This window comes from Pithys albifrons, chromosome 20 (genome assembly GCF_047495875.1).
Source record: "Pithys albifrons albifrons isolate INPA30051 chromosome 20, PitAlb_v1, whole genome shotgun sequence".
Classification (NCBI taxonomy): domain Eukaryota; kingdom Metazoa; phylum Chordata; class Aves; order Passeriformes; family Thamnophilidae; genus Pithys; species Pithys albifrons.
This window is the reverse complement of record NC_092477.1, coordinates 1,754,008-1,779,774: the sequence shown is the minus strand read 5'-3', so window position 1 is coordinate 1,779,774 and position 25,767 is coordinate 1,754,008. Positions and strand designations below refer to the sequence as shown.

Below are 25,767 nucleotides of genomic sequence, written 5' to 3'. Positions count from 1 at the left end.
GAGCTGCTGAGCAGCTGCCACACTCTAGTCAGTTGCACCCAGAGGCACAGAGAGCCCCTGAGCCCTGTGCCAGGCTGCAGGTGCAGCTCAGGCTCCTCTCACAAACCTGCCAGGACCATCACTTCTGTGGCACAGGGAGAGGATGGATGCTGGATCCTGTGGCTCAGCAGCGGGTGACTGTGTGAGGAGTCACACTTCCAGTCTTTGAAATAGCTGAGGTCTCCAGGGAGTCACTGGTGGCTCACCAGGGGACTAGACACTTGCTTAGACCCCTGATAGTAGGTTTAAGCTTTCAGGTGAGATCTCTACAGGTGCAAGTTTCACTAATTTAAATAATAACCATGTTAGGGACCAGCTGGAGCCTGTGCTGGCCACATTCTTGGCTGGTGCACATTGGTCTCAGCAAATAAGCCTGGGAGCAGACAGCAGTAACACAGCTGCGATGTCCTCACCTGTCATGCCACCCAGTGGTGTCCAGGGATGAGGAAGCATATGGGACACTTTCCTTCAGCCCTCTCCCTGTCTCCAGCTGTTTTCAGAAGGGGGCATTTCCTAAGCCAGCCACGATTTTCTGATTTCTTTGCATTTACAACCTTCAGTAAATCCCTCCTCTGTGGACTTGTCCAAATCCCTACCCCAGGGCACAGAACAATTTCCAGCAGCACCATCTCTCATCAAGGAGCTGCTGCAACCCAGCACCAAGAGCTGTCTGTTTCGGGGTGGGTTGGATCTGTGCCACACCTTCCCTTCATATGCTGGAATAGCTAGTGGCTCCATCCCTCTCCAGTCTCTCCAGGGCATTTCCAGACCCCCAGCTGTATTTTCTCTGGCTGTAGGGTCCCATCCTGCTCAGACAGGAAAGGTTCTTCTGACCAGAGTTTCTCAGGATCCTATGGCCACCGTGATGGCTGTTGGCAGGGCTCAGCTGGCCCTGCTTCTCCTTGTGCCTCTGCACTGTCCTGATGCATCCCAGGGAGCAGGATGGTCCTTGCTGCCACACTGACTGCTTCCACAGCCAGCTGCAACCCCACGTCTCACCTGGAGCAAGCAGGACATCGACCACAGGGCCAAGGCACATGGCTGGTCACGGACTGGCCCAGACCTCTGGGGTTTTCCCTCCAGTGATGTACTTTCCACTGCTTTTAAAAACAAAATCCCAGCAGTAAAACCACCAGCTAATTTTATCCCCAGCCTGTTTATCCAAGACTGCTGCAGAACAAGATGCCTTCCCTCACCTCGCCTTGGGGATTCACTGTGCAGCACCATCCAGGGTGTGTATGGGGATGTGAGCTGGAGGGGAGGACGTAGAGCCCAAACGGTTGCTTGTAGGGGGTCTTTCCTCTTCACCTTGCTGGGCACCCAGGAACGAGTAGAGATAGCAGGGTGTGGGGCCCAGGGAGACAGTTTGGTGTGGTATGACCATGGTCACAGTGTGAGCATGTAGGTGGTAGACACAGCATCTGCAGACATCGTGTGCATGTCCACAGGAGAGCCTGGCACAGTGTGAGGGTGTAAACCTGCAGGTGTGCTGCTGTGCTCGTGCCCATATGTGTGCCTGTGGCAGGGCATTTCTCCAGCAGTTTCTGAATCCCCGAGCATGTCCCAGAGCACTGCAATGGGCACTGGAACAGTGGTATCTGTGGTGGTGTTTGCCCATCTGTCTGTCACTGGAGGATGTCGTTGCCACACTCGGGGGCAGTGCTGGAGCACCCAGCAGCTGTTGAGCTGTGGCAGTGGTCTGCGCTGGGGTGACTGTCACAGTCTGACACTGGCACACACTGGGGACAGGAAAACTATCTTCTGGCTGGGAAGCTGGATTGGCAGCTGGAGGGACAGAGCAAAGCTCCCTGGCCCTCCAGGCATCATCCTGGTGCCTTGACCTAGTTCAGCAGGTGGGACCAGTTTATCACTGTGTGGGGATGACCAAAGGTATGTATTCCACACCCTTTATTCATTTCCCAAGAACTGTTAACAATGGACCATTTGCAGCAGCTGCCCAGGGCACACCTGACCCCTCAAGCTGGGAGCTGCCTGGGAAAAAAGTCTGTGAGATGAGAGCTGTGATAATTCCCCTCCAAGGAGTTGTTAACACCTTCACACCCAGCCTGAGGGGGCGTGTCTGCTAATGGGCCATTAACAATTCCAAAAGACCCCCTGACTCACAGACTCAGATCAACCATTGTGTAACTCCCCGCCCTGGGGGAGCTACTGGGTGCTCCCACCTGGGCCGGAGGGTATATAATCCTGGGGTTTGAAGATCTCAGGGAACCACTCATCAGATGTGGAGGAGGATCAGAACCTGGACAGGAGGAAATCACCACTCTTCACCAGACTGCAACTGTCATCTGCACCAATAGGTTTTTTCACCTTCTTTTCCTTTGGACTTGGGGGAACCACGTGGGTCTCAGCACAGGGGCTAACAAACACCATTGTGTTTGTGTCACGAAGTGCTGGGTTATACTGCTGGGTTTTGTGGGTTAAACCCAATTTCTCTTTGTGCCATTGCATTTATTGTAATATTGTTATTAAATTGTAGCTCTGACTTATAATCTCTTTTGTGTTGAGTTTGTTTCTTTTGCCGGTTTACATTTAAACCAACACATGCCTCCAGCCAGCAGCAGAGGGAGCTGGGTGCCAGCTCAGGTAGTGAGGGGAAGAAAGGGCCCAGGGGGCTGGGAACCTGGGACAAGGGGTCCTGTCCTGCAGACCCACATCCCAGCTCAAGCTGGCATGCCACTGTCCTGTGAGCAGGGAGAGCTGCCAATCCTACTGAGAGGCAGGAGGTGGAAAAGCAGCTCATGGCCCCAGGAAAATGGTGGAAACCCCTGGAAAAGCCACCAGAAGCAGAGATGGGCCACAGGGCAGAACAGGCGGAGGGGCTTTGAACTCCCATTGCCCCCAAGACACAGTGCAGCCACAGTGGGAGCCGTTTTGCCCCCAGACTGCACGGACACAGCTGCCCTGTGGGACACAAAGCAACCAGGGCATTCCTGGAGGTGTTGGACTCTGCAGGATGAGCTGCTCCCAGCCCTGCAGCCCCAACAACCCCATTAAGTTTTGCAATATTTAGCTTTTCACAGCCCCTTTGGTTTTTCCAATTCTGGGCTCCCACTGAAGGTGGGCACTCCAGGGGAAGATAAGTGATGGAAGTGAAGAAGGCTGAGGACCCTGGAGAGAAATAAATGCCTCTCCTAAAAGTATTGCTTACAAAAGCTGCTTTTGTGGCGGTTTTTTTCTTGTTTTTTCTCCTGATTTCTTGATTTTAGTAGGGCCAGGGAGATTTATGACTTTCTGGGAGCTGGCAGTTATGCAACAGCTTACTTGTCCAAGGAAAATGTGAAAAATGGCTGGGCTGGGAAAACCCCCTGAGGATTTGGAACAGAAAAGCAAAAGGGGAGCTGACATGTGCAGGTTCTGGGAGGTGTAGAGTATGAGACACTGCAGAGGGGAAGCTGTCCCTACACACTTCATCAAGAACCCCTCCAGAATCACCCACATACCCCCAGCTGCACTGGATGCAGGGATGGCAGGGATGCTACTGAAGTATCCCAATGGGAAACGTGTGGCAGCCTGGCATGGAGCAGCATCCACAGGCATGGACCAGCCACAGGGCCACCAGTGAGAAGGTGGTGGCATCAGTGCAGAAGCATTAGCACTTGAATGTCTCCCACAAGCCCAAGTTATTTTCTTTGTAAGCTATCAATACTTAAATAATGATGGAATTGTTAGATTATTTGGTCATTACCTTCCTGGACCATCCAGCTGAGGTCTTTCTAAGCTGGCCAGGGCCCATCTCTCGCAGGGCACAGGACACCAAACCCAGACTCCAGTGTGATTCCTGGCCTGGCACAGTGGGAAGATTGATCCGCCCGTGGGACCAGATCTTCCCCACAAAGTGGTTCAACCTGAGGACTGATGGAGATCTTGGGAGATTTTAAGAGCTAATGAAGATTTTGGAAGCATCCCAAAGAACTGGCTGTTTTCTACCTAGCAGAGGTCATAACAGGAGCACTAGGTGTGGTAGTTTTGGCTTTAGTTTTAGCTATGCCTCAATTTAACAGTCTCAGAGAATCTACATAGTTTAGGAGAGACAAGTATCACCTGACTTTAAGCAGCCAAAGAAATACCAGATGACGCAAACCTGAGATATAAATACAGTAGAGTATGAATGTCCTCTCAGTTCCTTCAAGCTGTGGTCCCAGGAGGACGCACTGTGCTGTCCCAGAAGGGATGGGAGGACCAGGCCCAGCACTGGCTTACCACCACATTATCTTAGGGAAGCAAAATGTTTGGTTTTAGTCTTTCTCTCTGCTTGGGTTTGTCTCTGGGGATTAAGTTCTCTAGAGTGATTTGTAGTTGGAATGGTGGGATTTGTGTTCGATGGGGAATGGGGAGGGTTTTTTTGTTATTTCTAACTTGTGTGTGTTATGTTGTAGTTTTCTTTTAATTTCCTCTTTTCTGTATAAATATATATAGTTAGTTTAAGTTTAAACCTGTTTTGAGGGTTTTTTCTTTCCTCCTTTTTCTCTGCAGGGGAAAAGAGGCTTTGACTCTGTATTAGGCAGTTGGCATTTTGCCAGCTGAACCCAAGACACCAGGACGGAACCATTTTTCCATGTGCTACTGAGAAACAGCTTTGCCATTTTGACTGGCCCTAAATACAGCAGAATGAAAATGGAAAGCATTTAAAAAGCCTGAACTTACAACAGTACCAAGTATTTTCATCTGAGGCTAAACAAAACCTTGGGAGCCAAGGCAGTGTCTTTTGGGTTTCTGGTTTTAGTCAACAGCGAAAAAAAGATTGCTTCTTTCCCAGTTTGAGCAGCACTTCATGGAACCCAGTGATCTTCAGCAAAGAGGCTGTACCTGGGGACATGGGTCCAGGGGCTTGGGCTAGGATGTTCTGCTTGCACGGGGCTGTCACTGCTGTGTTGCTCTGTCCTGTGGGCACACAAACATGGCCATGGTCTGGGGCAGCTGCGGGATGTCCAGGGCAGGCAGCACAGGCAGTGGGGCAGGCTCTCACATTCTTGACATGTAGATAGATAATTCAGACAACGAAAATTGCAAGTTTTTTCTCCCCAAGGGCAAGGGGACATCTCTACAGCCACCACATGTCTACCTGGAGTCTTACTGGGCTAATAGGCACGCCCAGGCATCTCCTTCATGGGCAAGAGTTGTTTTCAGGAGCCAAGATAAATCAAACCTGCCTTCCTGGGCATGTCTGAGGACGGGGTATCCCTGGCTGCACATGAAAGATTTGTGGGGTCCCTCAGATCCTTGGAGGGATGCCTTGTGGAGAAACAGAGGGCACATGCCTAGGAGAAGATCTAGGGCAGCAGGACTTGCTACTCCCAGCACTGTTTCTTGGATCCAGCCGGAGGGCAAGAGTAGGTACATGTCTGCCCTGCCCTGGCTCCAGGGGGCTAGTGAAATGGGCACGGAACAGCCCAGGCTTCCTGTTTTGGGGATGTGCTCATCAGCAAAGGAGGGCCACAGATGACTAGAGGGATGGAACATCTCTTCCATGAGGAGACATTGAGTGAGTTGGGGCTTTTCAGCCTGGAGAAGAGAATGCTGCAGGGAGAGCTTTTACCCCCTTCCAGTGCCTAACAGGGCTCCAAGGGACCTGGAGAGGGACTTTGGACAAGGGACTTTGGACAAGGGACTGAAAGGACAGGACAAGAGGGAATGGTCACAAGCATTAGATGGGATATTGGGAAGAAATTCTTCCCTGTGAGGGTGGTGAGGCCCTGGCACAGGTTGCTCAGAGCAGCTGTGGCTGTACCATTCCTGGAGGTGTTTAAGGCCAGGTTGGACAGGGCTGGGAGCAACCTGGACTAGTGGAAAGTGTCCCTGCTGATGGCAGAGGGAGTGAAACTAGATGGTCTTTAAAGACCCTTTCCAACACAAACCACTTTGGGACTCTGTGATTCTCCGATTCTATGGTCTATGCACCCAGCCCTTGTCTACAGCTGAGGGAGGGCAGTCAAAGGGTGCTACTTACATGGGTGGGTTTTGGTGGCTCCTTGGGATGTGGCTGCAGCCAAGGTCCAGTGCAAACTCTGCCCTTGCAGACATTTCTGGCCCTTCAGCTGCCGGTTCCCACCCAGACCATGATCCCATGTTCTTGGAGGGGCAACCAGAGGTGCCCTGATGGTGGGACAGGATGATAGGGGCACCTGCACCCAGTGTCTGTACTCATTGCCATATCAGAGTCCCATGAAAGGATACTTTGGGTCGAAGGGAACCCACAATATGTGTGTCCCCCAGGGTTCTGGCCAAGATCCCAGCCTCTGCTCTGCTCTCTGACATGCTTTTCTGGGAATGGGAAGGATGGTGGATACCTGCCATGGGCTGCTGCCTTATTGTGTAATGTGTGGGAGTAAAGTCATGGTCCCTGTGACACACAGCTGCAGAGCAAATCAGGAATTATGAAAGCCTCACCCTTCCCTATCACATGCGTCTCCCAGAAGGAGCATCTGCCTTCAATCAGTTGTACTTTGGAACAGACCAAATTAGCTGCAGAGGCGGAGGGGAGCACCCATGCCAGGCTGGAATCACAGCCACGGGAAGCCATCGGATCTGACAGGGACCTGATGGGACATTGCAGAAGAGCCAGGATGCCGTGCTTGATTATCTTGGGATGGAGATGGTGGGGGTCCCTGGCAGAGCTGTGCTGCAGTGTCCCCACAGGAACAGGCCAGGATTGTGAGTAGAGGCTCAGCCACCAGTGTCCCTACTGTATCCCACAGTGGGGATGACAGGCCCTGTCCCTTCCACCTGGGAGTGGGTCTTTGCTCACAGTGCTTCAAATGTCAAACACAGGCCCTGAGAAGTGCCAGGTGATGCCCCTAAGGAGTTCAATCGCTGCCAAGAGGAGTAAAGCACTGGCAACCTGGCACCTGGGATAAAGGCAGGAGCCCAAGATAATACAATAAGGACTGCAGAAACAGCACAGGGATGGTCTGGGACAGGAGAACACCCTAAATGAGCAAGAGGTACCAGGCACCAGCTCACAGGTCTGAGGTGCTCCAGGAACCTCCTTAGTCCAGTCACTCCTGCATGGCCCAGCTCCCCATCCTAGTGAGACCAGGGTCTTCTCCAGGTCATTACACCCTTGGTTCATCTTCCAGGGAATTGCACTGACAACAGCAGAACATGGGAGCTGTGGTGCCAGTGCAGGGCAGTAGGGACTCCAGCAGCACAGCAGTGCTGATCACGTGGCAGGAAAGAAAAGCAAAGAACACACTGTTCAGATTGGGGGCCCATGATGTAGGTCTTCCGCTGGCACGTGGGATAACCACTCTGCTGGGAGAGTAGCCCTTCTCTGAAGGGGCAACTGAGCACACAGTCCAGCCTCTGAGGGCATGAGAAGGGCATGCAGCTGGGCAGAAGAGAGAAACTACAAATAGACATGGGTGACTGGATCCTTCCAAAACTGCATGGCTGAGGACACAAAGAATGAAATCCTGGCATGTCCCCAGACTGAGCCCAGGCAAGGGCTCACACCCCTCTGACAAGCAGCTACAGACTCTGGCAGTGGGGCCTCACCACGTGGTGTGACCCCAGCGCCCACCATAAATGCCTGGGGACAGGCATGTTGACCCCATGGTGTTGCACCTGGGTTTGACAACATCCAGGGTGGAGAAACTGCAGCGAGGTGAGGTGAGTTGGCAGGACCTGCCCTGGCTGGGGACAGCAGAGCCCTGCTCCAGCTGTTTCCAGTGAAACTGTAGCTTCGCATGGTGGTTTCCAGCTGTTACCAGAGCCCTGCAGGCACTGTCACAGATCTGTGCAAACCTAGTTCCAGCAGAAATAGAGGCTGAAGGGAAAGTGTTCACCAATGTCACCTAGCATATATGTCGCTTACAGACCTGGCCCCAAACCCAGGTCTCATGGCTCCTGAACCACCACTTCACAGCTGCCAGCCCCAGCAATCAAGGGTGCTAAAGTAGACACAGCACAGACACACAGGTGAGGGTCAGGCTCAGACTCAGAAACAGCATGGCCAGGCCATAGTGACACGTTCAGGTTAGGCCTGAAGGTACTGAGGGCACTCCAGTCCCACCAGGCCCATAGTGCTGCTGGTGCTCTCCTGTAACCCACAGCAGACCCACAGACTGGGGGCCAGTGCTGCCAGCCAGGCCGGGGACAATCCCCTGGCCTTGGGAAGGGAGAACTGCCCTGGCTCTGCACAGGGCAGCCTGGAGCAGGATCCATGGCTCTCTTTTTCCTTTGGAAGCCCTCATGAACTCCATATCCAAGCAAAGGCATGAAATGGGAACCGAAGGCATCCCCTCCCTGTCCCAGCTGGAACTCGTGGCTGCCCTAAGCAGCACCTGAAAGAGGCCATGGCAGAGATCCCTCCCCAGCTGCTGGGCAGTTGGCTGGGGTCTCCCTCCTGAGTTCATTCCCAGTAAGGGAGGCTCAACCTAACGGGAGGCTCTGCAGGGTGCAGGAGTCACCACACAGCCTGGGACAGGAGGGTGCTCCCAACCAGTTCAGAGCCCCAGGTTCACCCCACGTGGGTGTTGCCACCTCAGCATAGGGCAAGGGAACACATGCCACAGCATGCCATGCCACTGAGGTCCCCCTGGCTGTTCCTGAGGGAAGGAGCCACTGCAGAGCACCAGGCACTGCTGCCACCACCATGGCGCAGCTCCAAGGAAGGGCAAGTAACACCAGCACCATCTGAGGAGTGCAAGCCCCCAGCACAAGTTCTACAGGAGAAGACAAATGAGGCTATAGATACTTGAAGGGGTGCAGGTGGCTTCAAGACCTGTCCCACAGCAGAGGACAGGGGGTTCCCAGCCCCTGGGAAGCCCAGAGGTGATGGGGAAGGCCTTGGAACTTGTTTAGAAGCAGAGACCCTCAGGGCACCCTGTGCTCACCAGACTGTGCAATGTCAGCTCACTCCACATCCCAAGGGACAGAACAGTCAGGGCCTTCAGGGCTGGCAGCACTGATGGGTTGATTTAGGCAGAGAAAAAAGGATAACTTAAATAGTTCACCCCACTTTACTAGCGCCACAGACAGGTGGCCCTCCTCATAAAGAGGGTTGCTTTTAATTAAACCTTAGGCAAAACAGGCACTGGACACCAAGGTGGCATCACAAAAGAGATGGCAGGCACTGATGCCTAGGGACAACTAACACTCTACTCCTGCAGGAAGGGGACATGACTAGCCCTGGCCTTGCTCCTCCTCCTCCATCCTTTCCCGGGCACTCTGCTGCAGGCACCAGGGCAGAGCAGAGATTTATGCCTTGCAGTGAGCTTTAGGTCAGGATCAGCCTCAAAAAGAACAGCTGGATGGGACAAAGAGCACCTGACAGATAAAAACAGAACAAAATTGGCCTGCATGGTGCCAGTGCAGGGCGGGACTGGTACCTTCTGCCCAGCTCAGCTCAGCTCAGTGCCACAGCATGTCAGAGCTTGAAACAACCCTGGAGAGAAAGGTCCTGGCCTCAGGAGTATGGAGGACCAGGCTATGCTACATGGGGGTTCACAGGGGTCTCTAATGGAAGTGCCAGGGATACCAAGTACTGGACCCATAGTCAAATTATCATTCAGCTCAAGCATCATCACTGAACTGGGTAGGAAGTAGGAGTCCCAAGATGCAACATCCAATAAGACCCATCTTAGACCACCACCACCCCACAAGAAACCTGCAGAGGAGTGCAGCTCACAGTCAGGATGTCACCCCAGGGAGTAGCATTGACTGCTGGGACAGGCAGAGCTGCTATTTCTCTGTGTGAAGATGTGCAAAGGGAAGAGCCTGTCAGCTTCTGCTCCATCACCCACGCTCAGTTAAATAGAAAACTGAGTTTTAAAGCCCCTTTGCAAAGTCAGGCTGATATGAGCATCCTCAGGCTATGGGACATCACCTCTCCTTCTACAGTCATCATGAAAAGAATGTAATTCTGGCAGTCATCAGGAAATATTTGCTAGGTCAAGCCAATGGTGAGTTGTCTGCCTCAACCTGTCAACAGCCCACAACAGCAGCTCAGAGGTGCAGGCTACCTTGCTTGGGTTTATGGCTCATTCCCTACAAGAGCCTGCAAACATGTAAACAGTGACTATGGCATCACTGCCACAAATGGAGTACCAGCTTGGGCACTGCCAGGCAGCCAGGGCAGCGTCTCTGGCAGGCAGAACACACGCAGAAGAGAAGGGACAGGCATGACCTGTTCAATTTCCAATCTTGTCTTCTGACAGCAAGACAAGCAGGGGCAGGCACCCTCTAAGGGCCAAGGCTTGCCTGGAGATGCTGACTGAAGTGTTGAAAATGCATTGCCTTTTCCCAAGAGCAGCCAAAATCAGCCTAAGTCAGGCCAAGAACACAGCAGCTTCCCCTGCACAGGCAGCAGCCACATCTCCCACACAGCAGGGGTCGTGGGGCTGGTGAGAGAGTCCCTGCAGCCCATTTAGAGACAGAAAAGGAGCAGCCTGAAAGCAGTATGGCTGGAAAGCCAGCAGCACAGCAGGACAGGGATGCTCCCCAGGTGGGGTCCCAGCTTCCTCCTGCAGAGATGCCACTGGCAATCCCAGACCTTGAGACACAACACCTGGAGCAATGGGTGTGATGGGTTTGGGGCAGGAGTCCCTTGAAACCCCTGGGGAAGCTTGAGTATGGGGAAGGGGCAGGCAGGTGCTAGATAAAAGTGGAGTCCAGCTGGCTCGTCTCATGGTTGTTGCAGGCACGAGCCTCAAAGAGCTGCTTGATAAGGGCAGATTTCTCCTGCTCCAACTGGGTGATGCGCTCGCTCTTGTCAGTCACTTCCTGCAGAAGACAGGGGAGGAAAATGCTGCTCAGAGGAGGAAAGTGCTGGCAACTGCTGTGCTGCAGGTAGGATTTCATAGAACCACAGAATCACGAGCTGATTTGGGTGGGAGGACCTTAAAGCTCATCTCATTTCACCCTGCTGCAATGGGTAGGGACACCTTCCACTACACCAGGTTGCTCCAAGCCTCATCTAACCCGCCACTGAACACTTCCAGGGATGGGGCAGCCACAGCTTCTCTGGGCACCCTGTGCCAGGCATCACTACCTTACAAAGAAGAATTTCTTCCCAATAGCCCATCTAACCCTGCCCTCTGTCAGTGGGAAAACATTCCCTCTTGTCCTGCCCCTCCAGTCCCTTGTCCAAAGTCCCTCTACAGCTCTCTTGGAACCCCTTAGGATACCAGAAGGGGCTCCAAGCTCTCCCTGGAGCATTCTCTTCTCCAGGCTGAAACACCCCCAGCCCTCCCAGCCTGGCTCCAGAGCAGAGGGGCTCCAGCCCTTGAAGCACCTTTGTGTCCATGTACTGGGATGGGAACCCCAGCAATGAGCCTGGCCCTGGTGGGGGCACCATGGGTATCCCTTCCCCAGCAGCCTTGCTTACAGACCCCAGCAGCAAGTTCATCACATCACCATCTTGTGACCTGCATTTGTCAGTCTTTTCCCTCTGGGAGGAATGTCCCATCCCTGCCCACTAACTCACCAAGCAAACAGATGAGCATAGCTGGCCACAGCTGCATGCCAGAGGTTCTCTAGGTCCAGCCCATACACCCTTCTCTGGGATGACCAAGGCTGGCCAAGGTGAAGGAACACTTCCCACTGCCTAGAATTCCTGCCCCAGTCCCATCCTATCCCCTTCCTTTCCCAGCATCTCCACCCATACCCCCACTCACCTTGGTGAGAAGCCGATTCTGCTCCTTTAGCATGTTGATGGCTTGCTGAGAGCCCGTGGAGGCTGGGGACGCTGTGGGGACCAGCCTGCTCAGGCCTGAGGAGGGGTTCACTGGCTGCAAAGAAGATGAAGGGATGAGACACTGAGCCTCCTCTGCTGTGCCCCTTCCCAGCCTTTCTTCAAGGCTAGAAGCTGTTTCTGTGGCACACAGGATGTTAAGAGAAGACCAGCAGAGGATTACCATCCCAGCACAGGCCATCACAGAGTCTTCAACCCACCAGGCGGAGCAGGGAAGCATTCCTGCTGGCGCGCCTGGCTCCTGCCAGCAGCGTGGAAGGACAGCCAGCTCTGAGGTGACTGATTCAGCACTTCAGCAGGTTGGGTTTCTTATTCACTTGACAATGGCTATGCCTTTTTGGGGACCTCCTTTAATACCCCAAATGCCTTGACCATCTTCCAGTCAGTTCAGGATCAGCTGTGCTGTCCTCTTGGCTGTCCTCCATTACCTGTACTGCCTATTGAGCCAAGTCACCCTTCCAGAGTTGGGGGATCCTTTGGCAGCTCCAGTGCCAGCCCTGCCACCAGCATGGGGGAGGACAAGACAGATCCTAAGGTCACACAAACAACTTCAAACTGCTGGTGTGCTGTTCTCACCTTGCCAGTGATGGAAAGGAGGTCACCCAGGCAGCGGTTCACCTCCTGCAGCTTGGGGACCAGGTGCCCCAGGTGGCCCCAGCCACTCTCAGGGAAATCCTGTGGGACAGGAGGAAGAAGAGGCTTGGGTTACGACGGGGATGGCTCCAGGTCCAGTGAAGTCTCAACCCAGTTCTCCAAACCCACAGAGCAGCCCCATCTCCTCCCAAGCAGCCGGGCACCGCAAGAACAAGCCCCAGACTCACAGCACTGGTTCTTTTCTTCCCCAGGAGCTGCTGGTGCTCCTGCATGAGCTGGATGTGCTGGTGGTACCACTCCCGAGCCTGGTCTATAAGCTCCAGGCCCTGCAGCAGGAAATCTTTCTCCTGTTCCAGCTCCTTCATGTACTTCAGCTGCAGGACAGAGCACAGAGATGTCACCCACTCCCCACCAAAGCCTTGTTGAGTCCCAGGAGCTGGTTTCTTCATGAGGTGTGGAGGGATGTGGATATGGGCAGGGGTCTCAGCCCCCTTTCCCATGAGAAGACACAGAGGAGTGTGATAATGGCTTCTGCCTGATGCTGCTTTGGAGGACAAGGTTTGGAGGAAGAGTTCTCCAGTTTGGGAGAACAACTAAAGCAGGTGAAGGACACACAGATCACCTCTACCCTCCCGCTTCCCATTGCAGAAGCAGGTTTCTTTGCCTCTTATTTACCCAGAGGGGCAGCAGGAACAGCCACCCACAGCTCCCTTCAGGGTGTGCTGGTCAGACCCAGCACAGACACACTTGGATTTTGACAAGCAGTGAACAGCCCAGCTCACTGTGCAGGCTGGGAGCCGGGCAAAACCTCCAGCCCTGTTTCCCCAGCACTCTGTTTCACCACACAAGGCACATTGAGCTGTGCAGAGCATAGCTCTGCACACCTCTCTGCTGAGTGTCTCTGCCAGTTGCTCAGGTTCCAGCACCAGCAACACTTGCAAAGGCAGTGGGGACCTTGATGTGCCTGGAGAGCTGTTACGAGGCTGCCTGAGGCCTCTGCCCCCAGAGCAACCCCTTGGGACAGGATGAGCAGAACCCTGTGCCAGACTGCAACACAGCCAAGGCTGATGAAGGATAAGGGACTCAGTCTTCATCCACAGGGCACACAGGGTCCCCCTTCTCCTGCCACCTGCTGCCCCTCAGCACCACTCTGCCACCAGCAATCTGGGGAACAGAGCGACTGGTGCAGTGAACCAATCATCACTCTCACACTGTGACCCCATGGGCCCCACTCCCCTTCTCTGTGCCAGGCTGTTACCCCAGCTTCTGTGGCCTTCTCTCCAAGTCCAGGGCATGGGGAGCTGCCTGCCTTCTTTGCCACAACACAGCTTGGCCTTGACCCACAGCACAGACTGGGCTTATCCCACACCTGCCACCTATTACACCGGGGTTGCTCTTGCTCCCACTGCTCCTGGAAATGCTGTTTGCAACATGATAGCCTCCCTGGGTATTCCTCCGAGGACCCTGACATGGCTGCAAGCCCAGCAAACCATGTGCACAAACACCCCCTTCCCAGACTGGCACTGGGACATGGTTGTGTCCCCCCAAGGCCAGCGCCAGGCCTGCAGAAGCAGCATGACACCAGGGTGCACGTAGCGGAAGTGCAACGGTGACAGTCCCACCAAGCACTCAGCCTGCAGCCTCGGTCCTGGCTCTCTTCCCAGGATAATTTAACTTAAGCCTGTGGGCAACATGCCCAGATAGCTCCTCCAGTGCAGACCCCTTCATCCAGGCAATCTGATCCAAGTCTCTCTACTCAGGGGCAGGTAGCAGAGAACAGATGCCTCCATCCTGGACTGCCTGGCTAAATTCAATGTGGATTTCTCTGCTTTCCTCCTCTTGGGACCCAGGAGGATCAGTGTGCTTGAGTCCTGACCTGCAGGGAACATCTGGGAGGGGACACAGCCCAGCCCCACCACATGTCAACACAGACAGTACCTGACCCTCACTGGGGTGCTTGAAAGGCCCAGAGACCCACCTGTTGCTATCCCTTCACCTTTGTCTTTCCCTGTCCAAGACCTTGCCCATGGGGAAGGCAGCCATGTAGTCAAATACTGGCTCCATGGGCTGACTCCACTCCAGTGGAAGGCACACACCTCCTCCCTGTCTGGCATGATTTCTGGCAAGGACAGAAAGAGCAACGGAAGTAATGGCAGAACCTCCATGTATATCAACAGAGCTTTGTATCCAAAATATCAGGATCTACCTGATGTCCCATGACTCACACATGCAGGTGGGCAGCGGGGGACCCACAGCCCAGAGATGGTGTCAGCAGTGAGGGGCCCCTGCAATCCACCTTCCCTGTCATGGAAGCCCATGACAGAGCTGTCCCTTACCATGCTGAAATCCACGCCGTTGGTGATAGTGTGTCTCCGGTGTTCTGCACGGCCTCTCTGATGCCTCCGAGCATCCCCAGTTCCTGTGTGTCCACCTTCCCTCTGGGACTGCTCAGCAGACTTCACATCACCACCTGGAACAGTGAAAGGCATGAGGCCACCAACCATTTCCAACAAAAATCTCCCCAGAGCCACTTCTGTGGGATGATCTGCAGGGTGGTCTTGCAAACAGGGAGAGGATAAGCAAAGCACCAGCCTTAGTGCCTGCTTCTATTTTTGTCCCGGCAGGATGGGTTTCAGAAATTACTGAATCAGCAGTGCCAGGCTGGCAACAGACCTCAGTGTCATCTTCTGCTGAAAGCAAGCAGCTTCCAGGCAAAACTGGTCCAGTCAGTGATATTGCCTGTCCTCATGGGACACCTGCCTCCCACTCAGGTGGTACCAGCTCTGCCAGGCACCCAACATCTCCTGAGGGCAGCTCCTGCTTGCTGATGGACTTGGCCATGTGGACATCCCCTCCAGACTTCATGCCTGTGATGTAACCATAGGGTAAACTAGGCTGTAGTTTTTTCAAAATTTTATTAAACCCCCAACATTCTACCCTGCAAAAGACTAATCTATTACAAACACATGGTGCTGATGTAAATCCATGCATAACCTATTTTTGCAGATTAAGTTCATACTGGCAGGTTCCAGACTGGATCAGACACTTCCTGTCTGTCAGCTGGGGCATGATTTCCCTGGGCACCTGCACTAAAGTTTGTAAAAGCCTCACACCACTTGCCCTCACCAGAAACCAAGCCCTGCAGCCACAGCTGAGCCAGCTCCCATCTGTTGCTGGCTGAGCTGGCAGAGCAACACTCTGACACCCCACTGCCCCAAACCACAGCACCAGCGATGCCACTACACCCCCAGGCATGTCTGGGCACCAGCCTGCTGATCCTCCCTTCCTGGCTCAGCACAGCCTGCTTCATGCTACCCCCCCAGTCCTGCATCTTGCCTGCTCCCTGCAATCAGATTTCCTCAAGAGTGCTTTTCCCAGCCTGGCTTTTCAAACAAGAGCATCAGCGAGCTGTCAAATGATGGCAGGCAGCTGGGGAAAACACCTCCTCCTCAGGACTGCTCCCCATGCATCTGCCACCCACCACATATCCTTCTCCCATGGTTGGGGACATGCTGGTTCCCATGTACCAGAGCTGCCTGGCTCAGGTCTGGCACGTTCCCTGCTGCAGGCACATGAAGGGCTGTGAATGACAGGACAGGGTGTGTGGCATCACCTGGGCTGGCACATTGCTTCCTTCTGCTCCACGAGTTTCCGCAGCCAAGCACATGGACGTGATGGAGCTGGGATATGCAGCAAGGAAGGGCAGCCATGGCTGCAGGGGCCATTCTTCAAGTTGAAAGCAATAAGATCTAGGAGAGCTGCATCACACCAGGGCTGCCTGTGCTGCCACATTCACACCGGTTCAGTGACGGGAACCAGACTCAGGCTGAGGGAGCAGCAGGCAACGTGACAGCTCAGTCCATCACTTTGTGTCACTGGAGAAAGAAGCCATCATGCCACGGGAAAAGTCCGCCTTCTGGTCCATCACAGCATCCTGCTCCACCTGCCAGCAAATACTCTGGCACAGACAGGTCTCCAGCACATCAACATACACAGTCTTTGATATCACCCATGCATTTGCCAACTGCCTCCAGTTTCATACACCCAAATCTACCTGGGAAGAACCCAGTAAGACTGGTGTGACCATGCGCATGTTCTCCTAGCACACCTGTAGCACATTCTGCTCAGAAAGCTGAGAAGCAGCTCCAGATCAAGGATACCTTCAACAGGTAGACTCCCAAGGCAAAGCCAGGAGCACTTCTGGTAGGACCTGCAGGACAGATATGTTAAAAAGCTTTTTGCTGTTGTTACCTGGGAGTGTTGGGTTAAGCTGAGCTGAACTTGTGAGAAGCAGAGGCTCCTGGCCACACAACTGAGCTCTGTGCACTTGAGCTGACAAAACAGTAGCTGACAGGACCCCTGCTAATGAGCTTGGATAGTTCTTCCGAGGAAAAGAGCAGGACCAGATCACCAGAGGTGGAAGAGATCCTGCCAAGAGATAAGGGACAGCCTCCTCTCTCTGGGAGCCTCTCTGCCCAAGACAAGCAGACACCTCATGGTTGTTTTACACATTTCCACACTTGCCCTTGGCAATGGTCCAGACAAGTCCCTACAAACAATCCCATCTCTCCTGTCAGTGCCACCAGCTTTCCAGGGAGCTGCTAGAGCCAGGCCACACCTGAAGCAAGGGCAAGGGCTGTGCTGGGGAGGAGGCAGTGCCCAAGGCCATCACACACCTCCAGGGCAAGGCACTTTCTGTTCTGTGCCTTGACTTCCCCAGGTCTCAACTCATAGGGAAACCACAGGGGTTTACATGTCCAGACACTGCTGTGAGAAGGTACCAGTGGTAGGGTGTTATGGGTCTAGGTGGCCTAAATTTAGTCTCTGAAGGTCGGACTAGGCTGAAGCTGTCAGCTGACTTGAGCTGGGCTGAGCTAACAGCTGACCTCTTCTAGCCAGTAATTTTGTATTCCATACCACATTATGACATCATCTCCAGAGAAGTAAGAACCACTGTAAGAGTGGTTAAGGCAGTCGTTTCTCAGCCCTCCTCTTGGGAGGACATACGATACTGTCCCAGGGGGGATGGAGAGGACCAGGCCCACCACTGGCTCACAGGGTATCTCAAGAAAGTAAAATGTGTTGTTCTGGGTCTCTCCTTTCTGCTTGAGCTTGTCTCCCTGGGGAATAAGTTTTTTCTTAAGTAATGTGTAATTAAGACAGTAGAATTTGTGTGTTCATTAAGAAGTGGGGAATTTGTTGTTGCAGACTTGTGTGAGTGTATATTTGTACTCTAATTGTCTCTTCCTTTCTGTAAAATTATGTGTAGTTTTAGTATAAATGTGTTTTGAAGTGGTTTTTTTTTTCTTTCCCCTCTCTTTTCCTCCCTTTCCTTGGTGTTAGGAGGGAGGCTTTTCTCTCTGTGCTTGGGGGGGTTGGCTGTTCCTTATCTCAAACCAAGACATAGGGACACCACCACAGTTACTTCCCCAATATCAGCCTCACCATCCTCGTACCTAGAGAGTGCAGCTGGCTCCCCATGGGGCACCAGCAGCAGGTTGCAAGGGGCTGTCTGAGCACTGCTGGGCTGAAGAGAAGCTGGAAGCTGACTTAAGCAGGGACTTTTTCAGAAGCACTTCAGCACACACACAAGTGGAACATAGTGAGGGGAATGGGATAAGATAGAAGTGCTCACTGCACCCCTGGACGCGCCAGGAGAGTCACCTGGCGCCAACCTCTGTCGTTTTGCCATGAGTCACATCCAAATCACCTTTGGCCCCAGACCATAAAGCAGAGCTGAGGACACTCCCTTTCCTCAAATCACAGGCAGGGAGAGCTTCCTCCAACTTGTTGCAGCTAATAAGCACTGATACATCACCTCGCTGCACTTGACTGAGTTCTTACAGAAGCCACCACATGCAGTTGGAGACTCAGAGCAGCCCTGCACCAACACGATATAATTTTTGTGGAGACAGGGCTTCCTGTAGCCACAGGCAGCTCCCAGTACCCACCACACTTCCCTGCAGTGTGATGAGCAGTGCTGTGGCAGGACATGGCTCCAACTCCCTCATGGCCAGCTGAGAACATCCACCAGTTCAACCACACCCTGGGAAACTTTCCACATTGGAAGGGAGCACTGGGCAGTTGTGCAGGACCTGGAGCTAACAGGTGGAGTAACCGAGTTGTAACATTTTCTAAGCTGACAAATCAACCTGAAACTCAGGCCTCTTGCCAGAATATGGTCCTGCAGCATGGGAAGCTGGCAGCAAGGGCAGAGGCACTAACCCTGACCACAGGCTCTGGACGGCTGTGGAACATCAGCCTATAATGGAAAAACCCTCAGCAAGCAGAAAGCTGCTGCAGTCATCTGCTTGCTCCTTTCCAGGGCCGAGGTTTTAATCTGCTGTCTATTCACCAAGCAGGATTTTTTCAAATTTACACTCTTGATGAGAGAAGAGTCAGTTTTCTTAATAATATTCCCTTAGATGAAGCTCCAGTGATTACTCTGGAGACAAAATGGAAAGCAGAGAACCTCAACCACAGTTAGTTTCTTCTCCACCCAGGACTGGGAGAGAGTGGGTGGGATGGGAAGGTAAACCAGCCCAACCTTCCCCAGGTGGAGGAAGTCAAGTCTTCACACTCAGGTGGTGCAATAACAAATACCAGCTACTCACACAGACCTTTGTGTCCTCAGATCTCAAAGCACTTCACAAATCTAGATAAAGAATTATTACCTACTCAGACAAGCCCGGAAGCTTGGTTTCCTTTAATGTCTCCTACTAACTAGCAAAAAATCAAGACGCCAGTGAAATGGTTCTGCCCCGTACCATCCCAGAGGGCTCTGCGAGAGCCAGCATGGATGGATCCCAGGTACCAAGCAAGGAGGAGAGTCCACGGGTACCCGCAGGTGAGCTCTGCAGACAGAGCTTGGGACAGCAAGGCATGTCTTTCTGGTGTCACTTTCCCATTTATTAATTGCTTAATTATTTATTTGGAATAGTGCTGCAGAATAATCCAAACAAAAAATCTGGATCGGGTTTTGCAATTTGTTTTTTTTTTTCGCAATTTTTATTGCATGTGCATGACATTGTGAAAGAATCCTTCCTGAGGGCCACCCCAGCCCAGAGCCCATCGAGCACACGGCTACTCCGTGACCGCAGCCCTCATTCCGGAGAGGCTGCTCGACTCTGGGGGCCCCCATGTCCCGCCACCCTACGAGACGCCCAGCTGTGCCACCCATCCCCAGGGAACGTCAGGACAGACTGCGCCACGGGACAACCACGGACACGTTACGGCAAACCCCTTAATTCCTTCTGTCAGAGCTATAAATAGTCCAGCGCCTGGCTAAGGCAGCACAGCCCTGGGCGACGGCGTCGGGATATCCACACCGGGATCGGAGCCCAGCAACGCCAAACGGAATAGCACTAACTCTGGTGGAGTTTTACACTGGCCCGGCAGGAAGCGCTAGGAGGGCACAAGGGACCGGGGCAGGCAAGCCACGCGATCCCAGCCCGATCTCCGAGCGCCAGTCCCCGGACCGGCGCTGCGATCAGTCCTGCGAGCGGGGAGCCCCCAGCCCAGTCCCGCACTCACCGCGGCCTCGGGGCTGGCTGTGCCCCGGTTCCCGCTGCCCCGTGCTCTTCACCCATCGCTCCTCGGAACAGCGAGGGCTCGACGGTTTCTCCACGCTCCGCTGCCCGCCGCTGCCGTCCTCAGCCGGGGACTGAGCCCCGGGCAGGGCCGCTCGCAGCCCCAGGACGAATCTCTCGAAGGTGAGGTACCCGCTGGCCGGTGCCGCCTGCCGCAACCCCTCCATCACTCCGGCGGGCAGCTCTCGGGCTTCCGCTCCCCTCCAGCGCGACTCGATCTCCCGTAGGTGCACATAACCCCGACGCCGGTCATCCAGGATATCAAAAAGAGTCCGTAGGCTCTGCAGAAAAACCCGGGGAAGACCCTCAGTACCGGCAGAGAGCGACCGATCACCTCGTTCCGGAGCCATCGCCGCCGTCGCTCCCGAGCGTTACTCCAAGGTCAACCCCGCGTGCCTATTGGTTGGTGGCGGGATGTCTCGAGCTCTCATTGGACAGTGGCGGGCGGTCTCTTTGGCCATTGGCTGAGAGGGAGGACGGCGGTTTGAGTTCTACGCGGCGCCCGCCCCGCTCTTGGCAGGGGGTTGGCGGAGGGTCCCGGTCCCTTCGGAGGAAAGGTGGAGAAGGGACCGGGACTCCCTGCCACCTTCCAGGCTGCGAGCGAGGCGGGCTTAGGGATATGTTTATTCCTCCATCCTCCCACCACCCGGAACCTTGCACCCCCGAGAAGAACCGCGCTGGCAAGTGTCCATCCCTTCATCCTTCCTTCCATCCATCCATGAACAAATCCTGGTTTCTTTTCAAGCAGAGATACCTGAAAGTTTAACCCCAGCCAGCAACTAACCACCACGCAGCCTCTCACTCATTTCTGGTGGGATGGGGGAGAGAATGGAAGGGGGAAAAGAGGAAAACATCATGGGTTGAATTAAAGACAGTTTAATAGGGAGAACAAAAGTCACACATGCAAACAAAGCAAAACGAGGAATTCATTCACTGCAACACCTCTAGGAAAGCAGGGCTCCATCCTGTGTAACAGCTACTGGGAAAGACAAACGCCACACCCTTCCTCCTTCTTCCCTGCTCTTTATACATTGAACATGATGCCATATTGTCCAGAACATGCACCCGCCTAACTGCCTGTGCACCCACAGGCCCCTTGCTGGTGGGTTCAAGTGAGACGCAGAAAACACCTTGGCTCTGGGTGAGCACCCCTCAGCAACAACAAAACCATCTCTGTTATCAACAGCGTTTCCAGCACAAATCGAAAATCTATCCCCATAACTCTACTCCAGCCAAAACCGGCACAACAGCTAGAGACTTCAGAGCCAATGTAATCAGTGAAGAGGGACAATCCCCCCCCTCCCCCCAATTGTGGCTTTGGCTTTCACCACTACCTTTGCAAACACACCCAAGAACTGCCAGTCAATGCAGCATCCCTGCAGGAGAAGGATGTACAGCTCTAACACCATGCTGTACTTGCCTGGTGCCACAGAGTGCTGTCAGAGGAATTGAGTCCCATCATCATCGACAGGAGATGGGGTAGGGGCTTAAAGGAACCACAGATGTGAATAAAGGAGTGAAAAAAACCTCCAGTGTTGACAAATGTGAGAGAAATAGGATTTGGACCTCAACTTTTATAAACTTAATATGTTACTGGCATTAGTAGGAGAAATGAGCTTCTCTACTTTATAGGGAAATTTGCTGTGTCTGTTTGTGCTGGTTTAAAGGCGAAGCAGCAGGGGAAATGAACTCACCACGAGAGAGATTATAAGTCAGACCTAAAATTTAATAAGAATATTACAATAAATACACTGACACAAAGGGAAATTGCTTTCAACTCACAAAACCCAGCAGTATAACCCAGCGTCCTGGGGCACAAACCCACAGGGGTTTGTTTGCCCTTGTGCTCAGACCCACGTAGTTCCCCCCAAGTCCAGACCAAAAGGAAGTGAAAAAAACCTGTTGGTGCAGGCAATGGCTGTAGTCTGGTCAAGAGTGGTGATCTCCTCCTGTTGAGGTGTTGCTGCTCCTCTGGATCCAACAAGAAGTTCCTGAGGTCTTCTTACCCACCACTTATGTACCCTCAGGGAGCACCCAGACCCTCCCCCAGGGCGGGGACTCACACAATGGGTGATTAACTCTGGGAGCCAGGGGGTATTGTTGAACTGTTGATGACCCATTAGCAGCCACACCCCCTCAGGCTGGGTGTGAAGGTGCCAGTGACTCCCTGGGCAGCTGCTGCTAATGGTCCATTGTCCCTGGGGAATGAATAGAGGGGGTAGAATACACAGCTTTGATCACCCCCACACAGTGTTAACTGGTCCCTCCTGCTGAACTAGGACATTGTTAGATGCAGCAATATGTTAATCCTAGTGCAAGATGCTTTCTCTTCTGCAAACCTCCTCCATCAGGCTGTTTTGCAACACAGCAAACCGCAAAGCCAGGTGTCACAATTCCTGTGTCATAGCACCACAACTTGCTCAAGGGGCTATGGGCAGCTACATACCAGCACCTCCAGAGCCACCATCCTGGTTTGATGCTCTTGATGCTGAGAGGAGTGTCAGGGAACAAGCTTGCTGGAGAAGTGTGATAGCTAGGAAGGGTGATTAACTACTGCCCAGGTCACCAGATTCTGAGGCTGCCTGTGTCATGGACATCTTCCTGTGTCATAGGCATCTCCCTGTGCTGCAAATATCTACCCATGTCACTGATATCTTCTTGTACCACTGACACTGCCCTGTGCCATGCACCAGGGGTGATTCCCTTTAGTTCTCATTTGGCTTCAAAGCCTTCAAGCCTTCCCTCCCATGTGGCCCTTGCAGTGCTCCCCTTGCCATCAGATTTCCTGTATGGGTCAGACTATATCTGGTTGTTTCAGCACCTTAGTCCTACTTCTGGCTTCTCAGATCATTCTTGCTACTCCTCTTCTCCATAGAGACTCTCAGCCTTGTCTGCCGCCGGTTGCCAAGTCAATGACAACCTCTGAAGAACCTCAGGGGGCTTTTCTCTACCAAGGTCCTGCTCCAGCTGGTCTCTGTGCTGTGGCTGAACTGGTCACAGCCTGCTTTTCTTTAACTCATTTGTTTTCATGAATTTCCCGGACCTGTTCTACCTGTTTTAGATCTCTGCTTGGATTAGCTGTTTGACTGAACAGGTTCACACCTGTGCAGGATACAGGGAGAAGGAACCAGTGTCTCATCCCTCCCTTTCCTACTCCAGAAACAAGGCAGTCAATGTGCTGCTGCTCAGTTCTGGCAGCATCAGCACATGGGCTGTTTTGCCTAGAATAGGCTAGATCTGCAAACAAAAGGGGTTTTCCCTGGGTTCCTCTTCCATTTCTGACCTTGCAGGAACAGCCAGGAATAACAGAGGAAACTCAGGATTACTTTAATGTCTTGTGTCTGATTTCCCTGCCTAGCAAGTCTACTCCACTAGGAAAGTGATCCAGAGATACCAGAAACAATTCCTGGTATTCACTGTGTCTGCCACATCAGCCAAAATACTCTTGCTGTCTGTGTGGAGCTTCCTGCTGTTGGGACACAACTGTCTAGGGCAGCTCTGCTCTTACTGCACTTTTCATACCAAAGTGCCCTCAAAAAGCTGCCTTGAGATAGGCTTATGTTTCCATCCTCACTGTGTTGGTTGGATGAGGTTAGAGGGATTTTGAATATTCTTGGAAAAGACTTTTTTTGTTTGTTTGTTTGTTTGTTTGTGAGGGTCTTTATTTTCTCTCACTATATAGTTTACCTTGGGGCCAGCCCAGACTCCTCTGATGGACAGAGACTTCTTTGTTTTCTTAAGTATATAAACAACACAGTTATTCAGTTCTCCTTCCTCCAAGCTACTAGGAAGTTCCAGCTGCCATTCAGACCTGGCCCAGCCCTCCCTCTCTGCTGTCCTGCGGGCTCCAGCAGTGACACACATGGCTCTGGTGCAGCAACATCTAACTAATCACTGCCCCTCTCTGGAGAGGGCACAGGGTGCCTGGTGTCCCATGGGAGGCTGGTGGCAGGTCAGCATGTCCCACCAACCAGCATTGCCACCTCTGTGAGGAGAGGTCACAAGAGCCGCACAAAACCCCAGCAGAGCACTGGGGGAACAGGGTGCTTGTGATGGAGACTGGGACACCTTCCTACATGACATGAACTATCAATGGGTGCTGATGGGTGATGGAGGCAATAGACTGAGGCCTGTAATGTTTTTGGTGGCATGTAGGTGTTCTCATGTAAACCTCGATTAGGCAGAGAACACATAGTGTCTTACAGCCATGAGGCTGTCTCCTGGTGACCAAGTCCAAGCAGATGCTGAGAACCTCTGTTGCTGCATCCTCCTAGGGGAGAGCAAAGTCTGGTGAGGAACAAGCCACAGATCTGTGGACTCAGTGTGTGCATACTGCTGCCTGGCACGTGGACCATCTGGCACCACTGCTAGCCCAGACAGTGCTGCATCCAGAGTGGGTTTGTCCCCAGCCAGTGCAGGCCACAGACTGTACCCAGGAACGGTTGGTCAGGGCTTGGTTAAAACCAGACCAGGAGCTGTGCCCACAACAGTCCAGCTACTAAGCTCCAGTACTTCCCATCACTGAACAATTCATTAAGTGCAAGCCCCGAAGCTGGCGGGTGCAGGGAATTACTTTCAGCGGAGTACCAAAGTCAACCTAGAAATGCATCTGGCCCCAGGAGATCTCTGGTAAGAGCCTAAAAATAACAAGGGGAGTGTGGCTGAAGAACTTTCCCTTTGGGAAGGGATATCTTGTTTGATCTCCCCAGCTCTGCAATGCCATTGCGTTTTCCATCTTGCTGTTACGGGGCCTCTTGGAGACACACTGTGTTTGCTTTGGTCCGGGGGCCAGGCATTTGCCATGAAGTGACTCTTCTCTCCTCCAGACTGTTCTTTATTCCCAGGAGGTTGGCAAGCAGGTCTGCTGGATGCCTGGTGGTTCACGAGCTGCCATAAGGGCTGAGAGAAAGGCAGTTGGTGAGAAGCTGAAATAAGCTGTCTGGGGAGTGGCGAGTTGTTTGCTCAGCGAGGTCCACAGAGCAAGAATTGGTGTTAGCCAGAAATGGCAATCACTGTTTCCTGCATCAGTATCTCGCCCCTCCTGCGGTTTCAGCACAGGTGGTTTAAATATAAGGAATTATCTGCAGCTTAAATGGAAGTGTGATAGGGTTTCCAGTTAGAATCCATCTAGCAATTGCTTTGTCCTATCATAAATTCCACTCTCTTGATGAAGATGAGGCCAGGATTGGTCAAAAGCAACAGCAGTCATAGCTGTGCCACAGCCAGAAATTCCTCAGTCTGTCATGTTATTTGGAGAGTGATTGTAAACCCATATTTCTTTGGGGAATGTACTGGGGAAAACTTACATGTTGAAGCTTGGAGCAAGGCCCTAAACTCAAGAAGCTCTGCTTCTCTCTTGGTGGGATACCTCATCCCAATGGAGTGGTGTTTGCTCTCTCTGCTGTCAGGGTGCTGAAGCTTTTTTTCACGCTGAATTTCCTGTTCTACCTGCATGTCTGTTTTATTTGGCCCAAGCATCCCTCCCTCCTGCTCACTCAGGTTCTCCTGCCTGGTGCAACTGATCCAACCTGTCATCGTTCCTATTGCTTTGCAGAAAAAACTACCTATGTACACAGTGCCATGGGTTGTGGAACCAGTCTGGGATACTCTGCAGCCAGACAAACCTGTTCTGGTGGATGGCTGGATTTGCAGGGTGGGAGCACATTCACCAGCAGCAGCATGATTTGCTGTGATTCCTCTAGGATCTCACAGGTATGAGGTCCCACAGCTCTGAGCTGGGATTCCTTTGAGGCAAGGAAGCGAGTTCTGCAGGAAAAGGCAGGGCTTGATTTGCATGTTGTATCTGATAGAGCCTTTTTTGATGAATAAGGG

At 52.9% G+C, this 25,767-nt stretch overlaps 1 protein-coding gene across 1 annotated transcript; it reads right to left on the bottom strand.

Annotated features, from left to right (window-relative positions):
• Positions 1-8,957: 8,957 nt before the first annotated feature.
• On the bottom strand, positions 8,958-20,311 carry SAPCD2 (suppressor APC domain containing 2). The gene is made up of 6 exons (XM_071574611.1): positions 19,880-20,311; positions 14,683-14,816; positions 12,574-12,720; positions 12,329-12,427; positions 11,676-11,789; positions 8,958-10,782 (listed from the first exon to the last, which is right to left on the bottom strand). Exons 1-6 carry the CDS (start codon positions 20,283-20,285, stop codon positions 10,654-10,656), a joined length of 1,029 nt encoding a protein of 342 aa, XP_071430712.1. The 5' UTR covers positions 20,286-20,311; the 3' UTR covers positions 8,958-10,653.
• Positions 20,312-25,767: the final 5,456 nt, after the last annotated feature.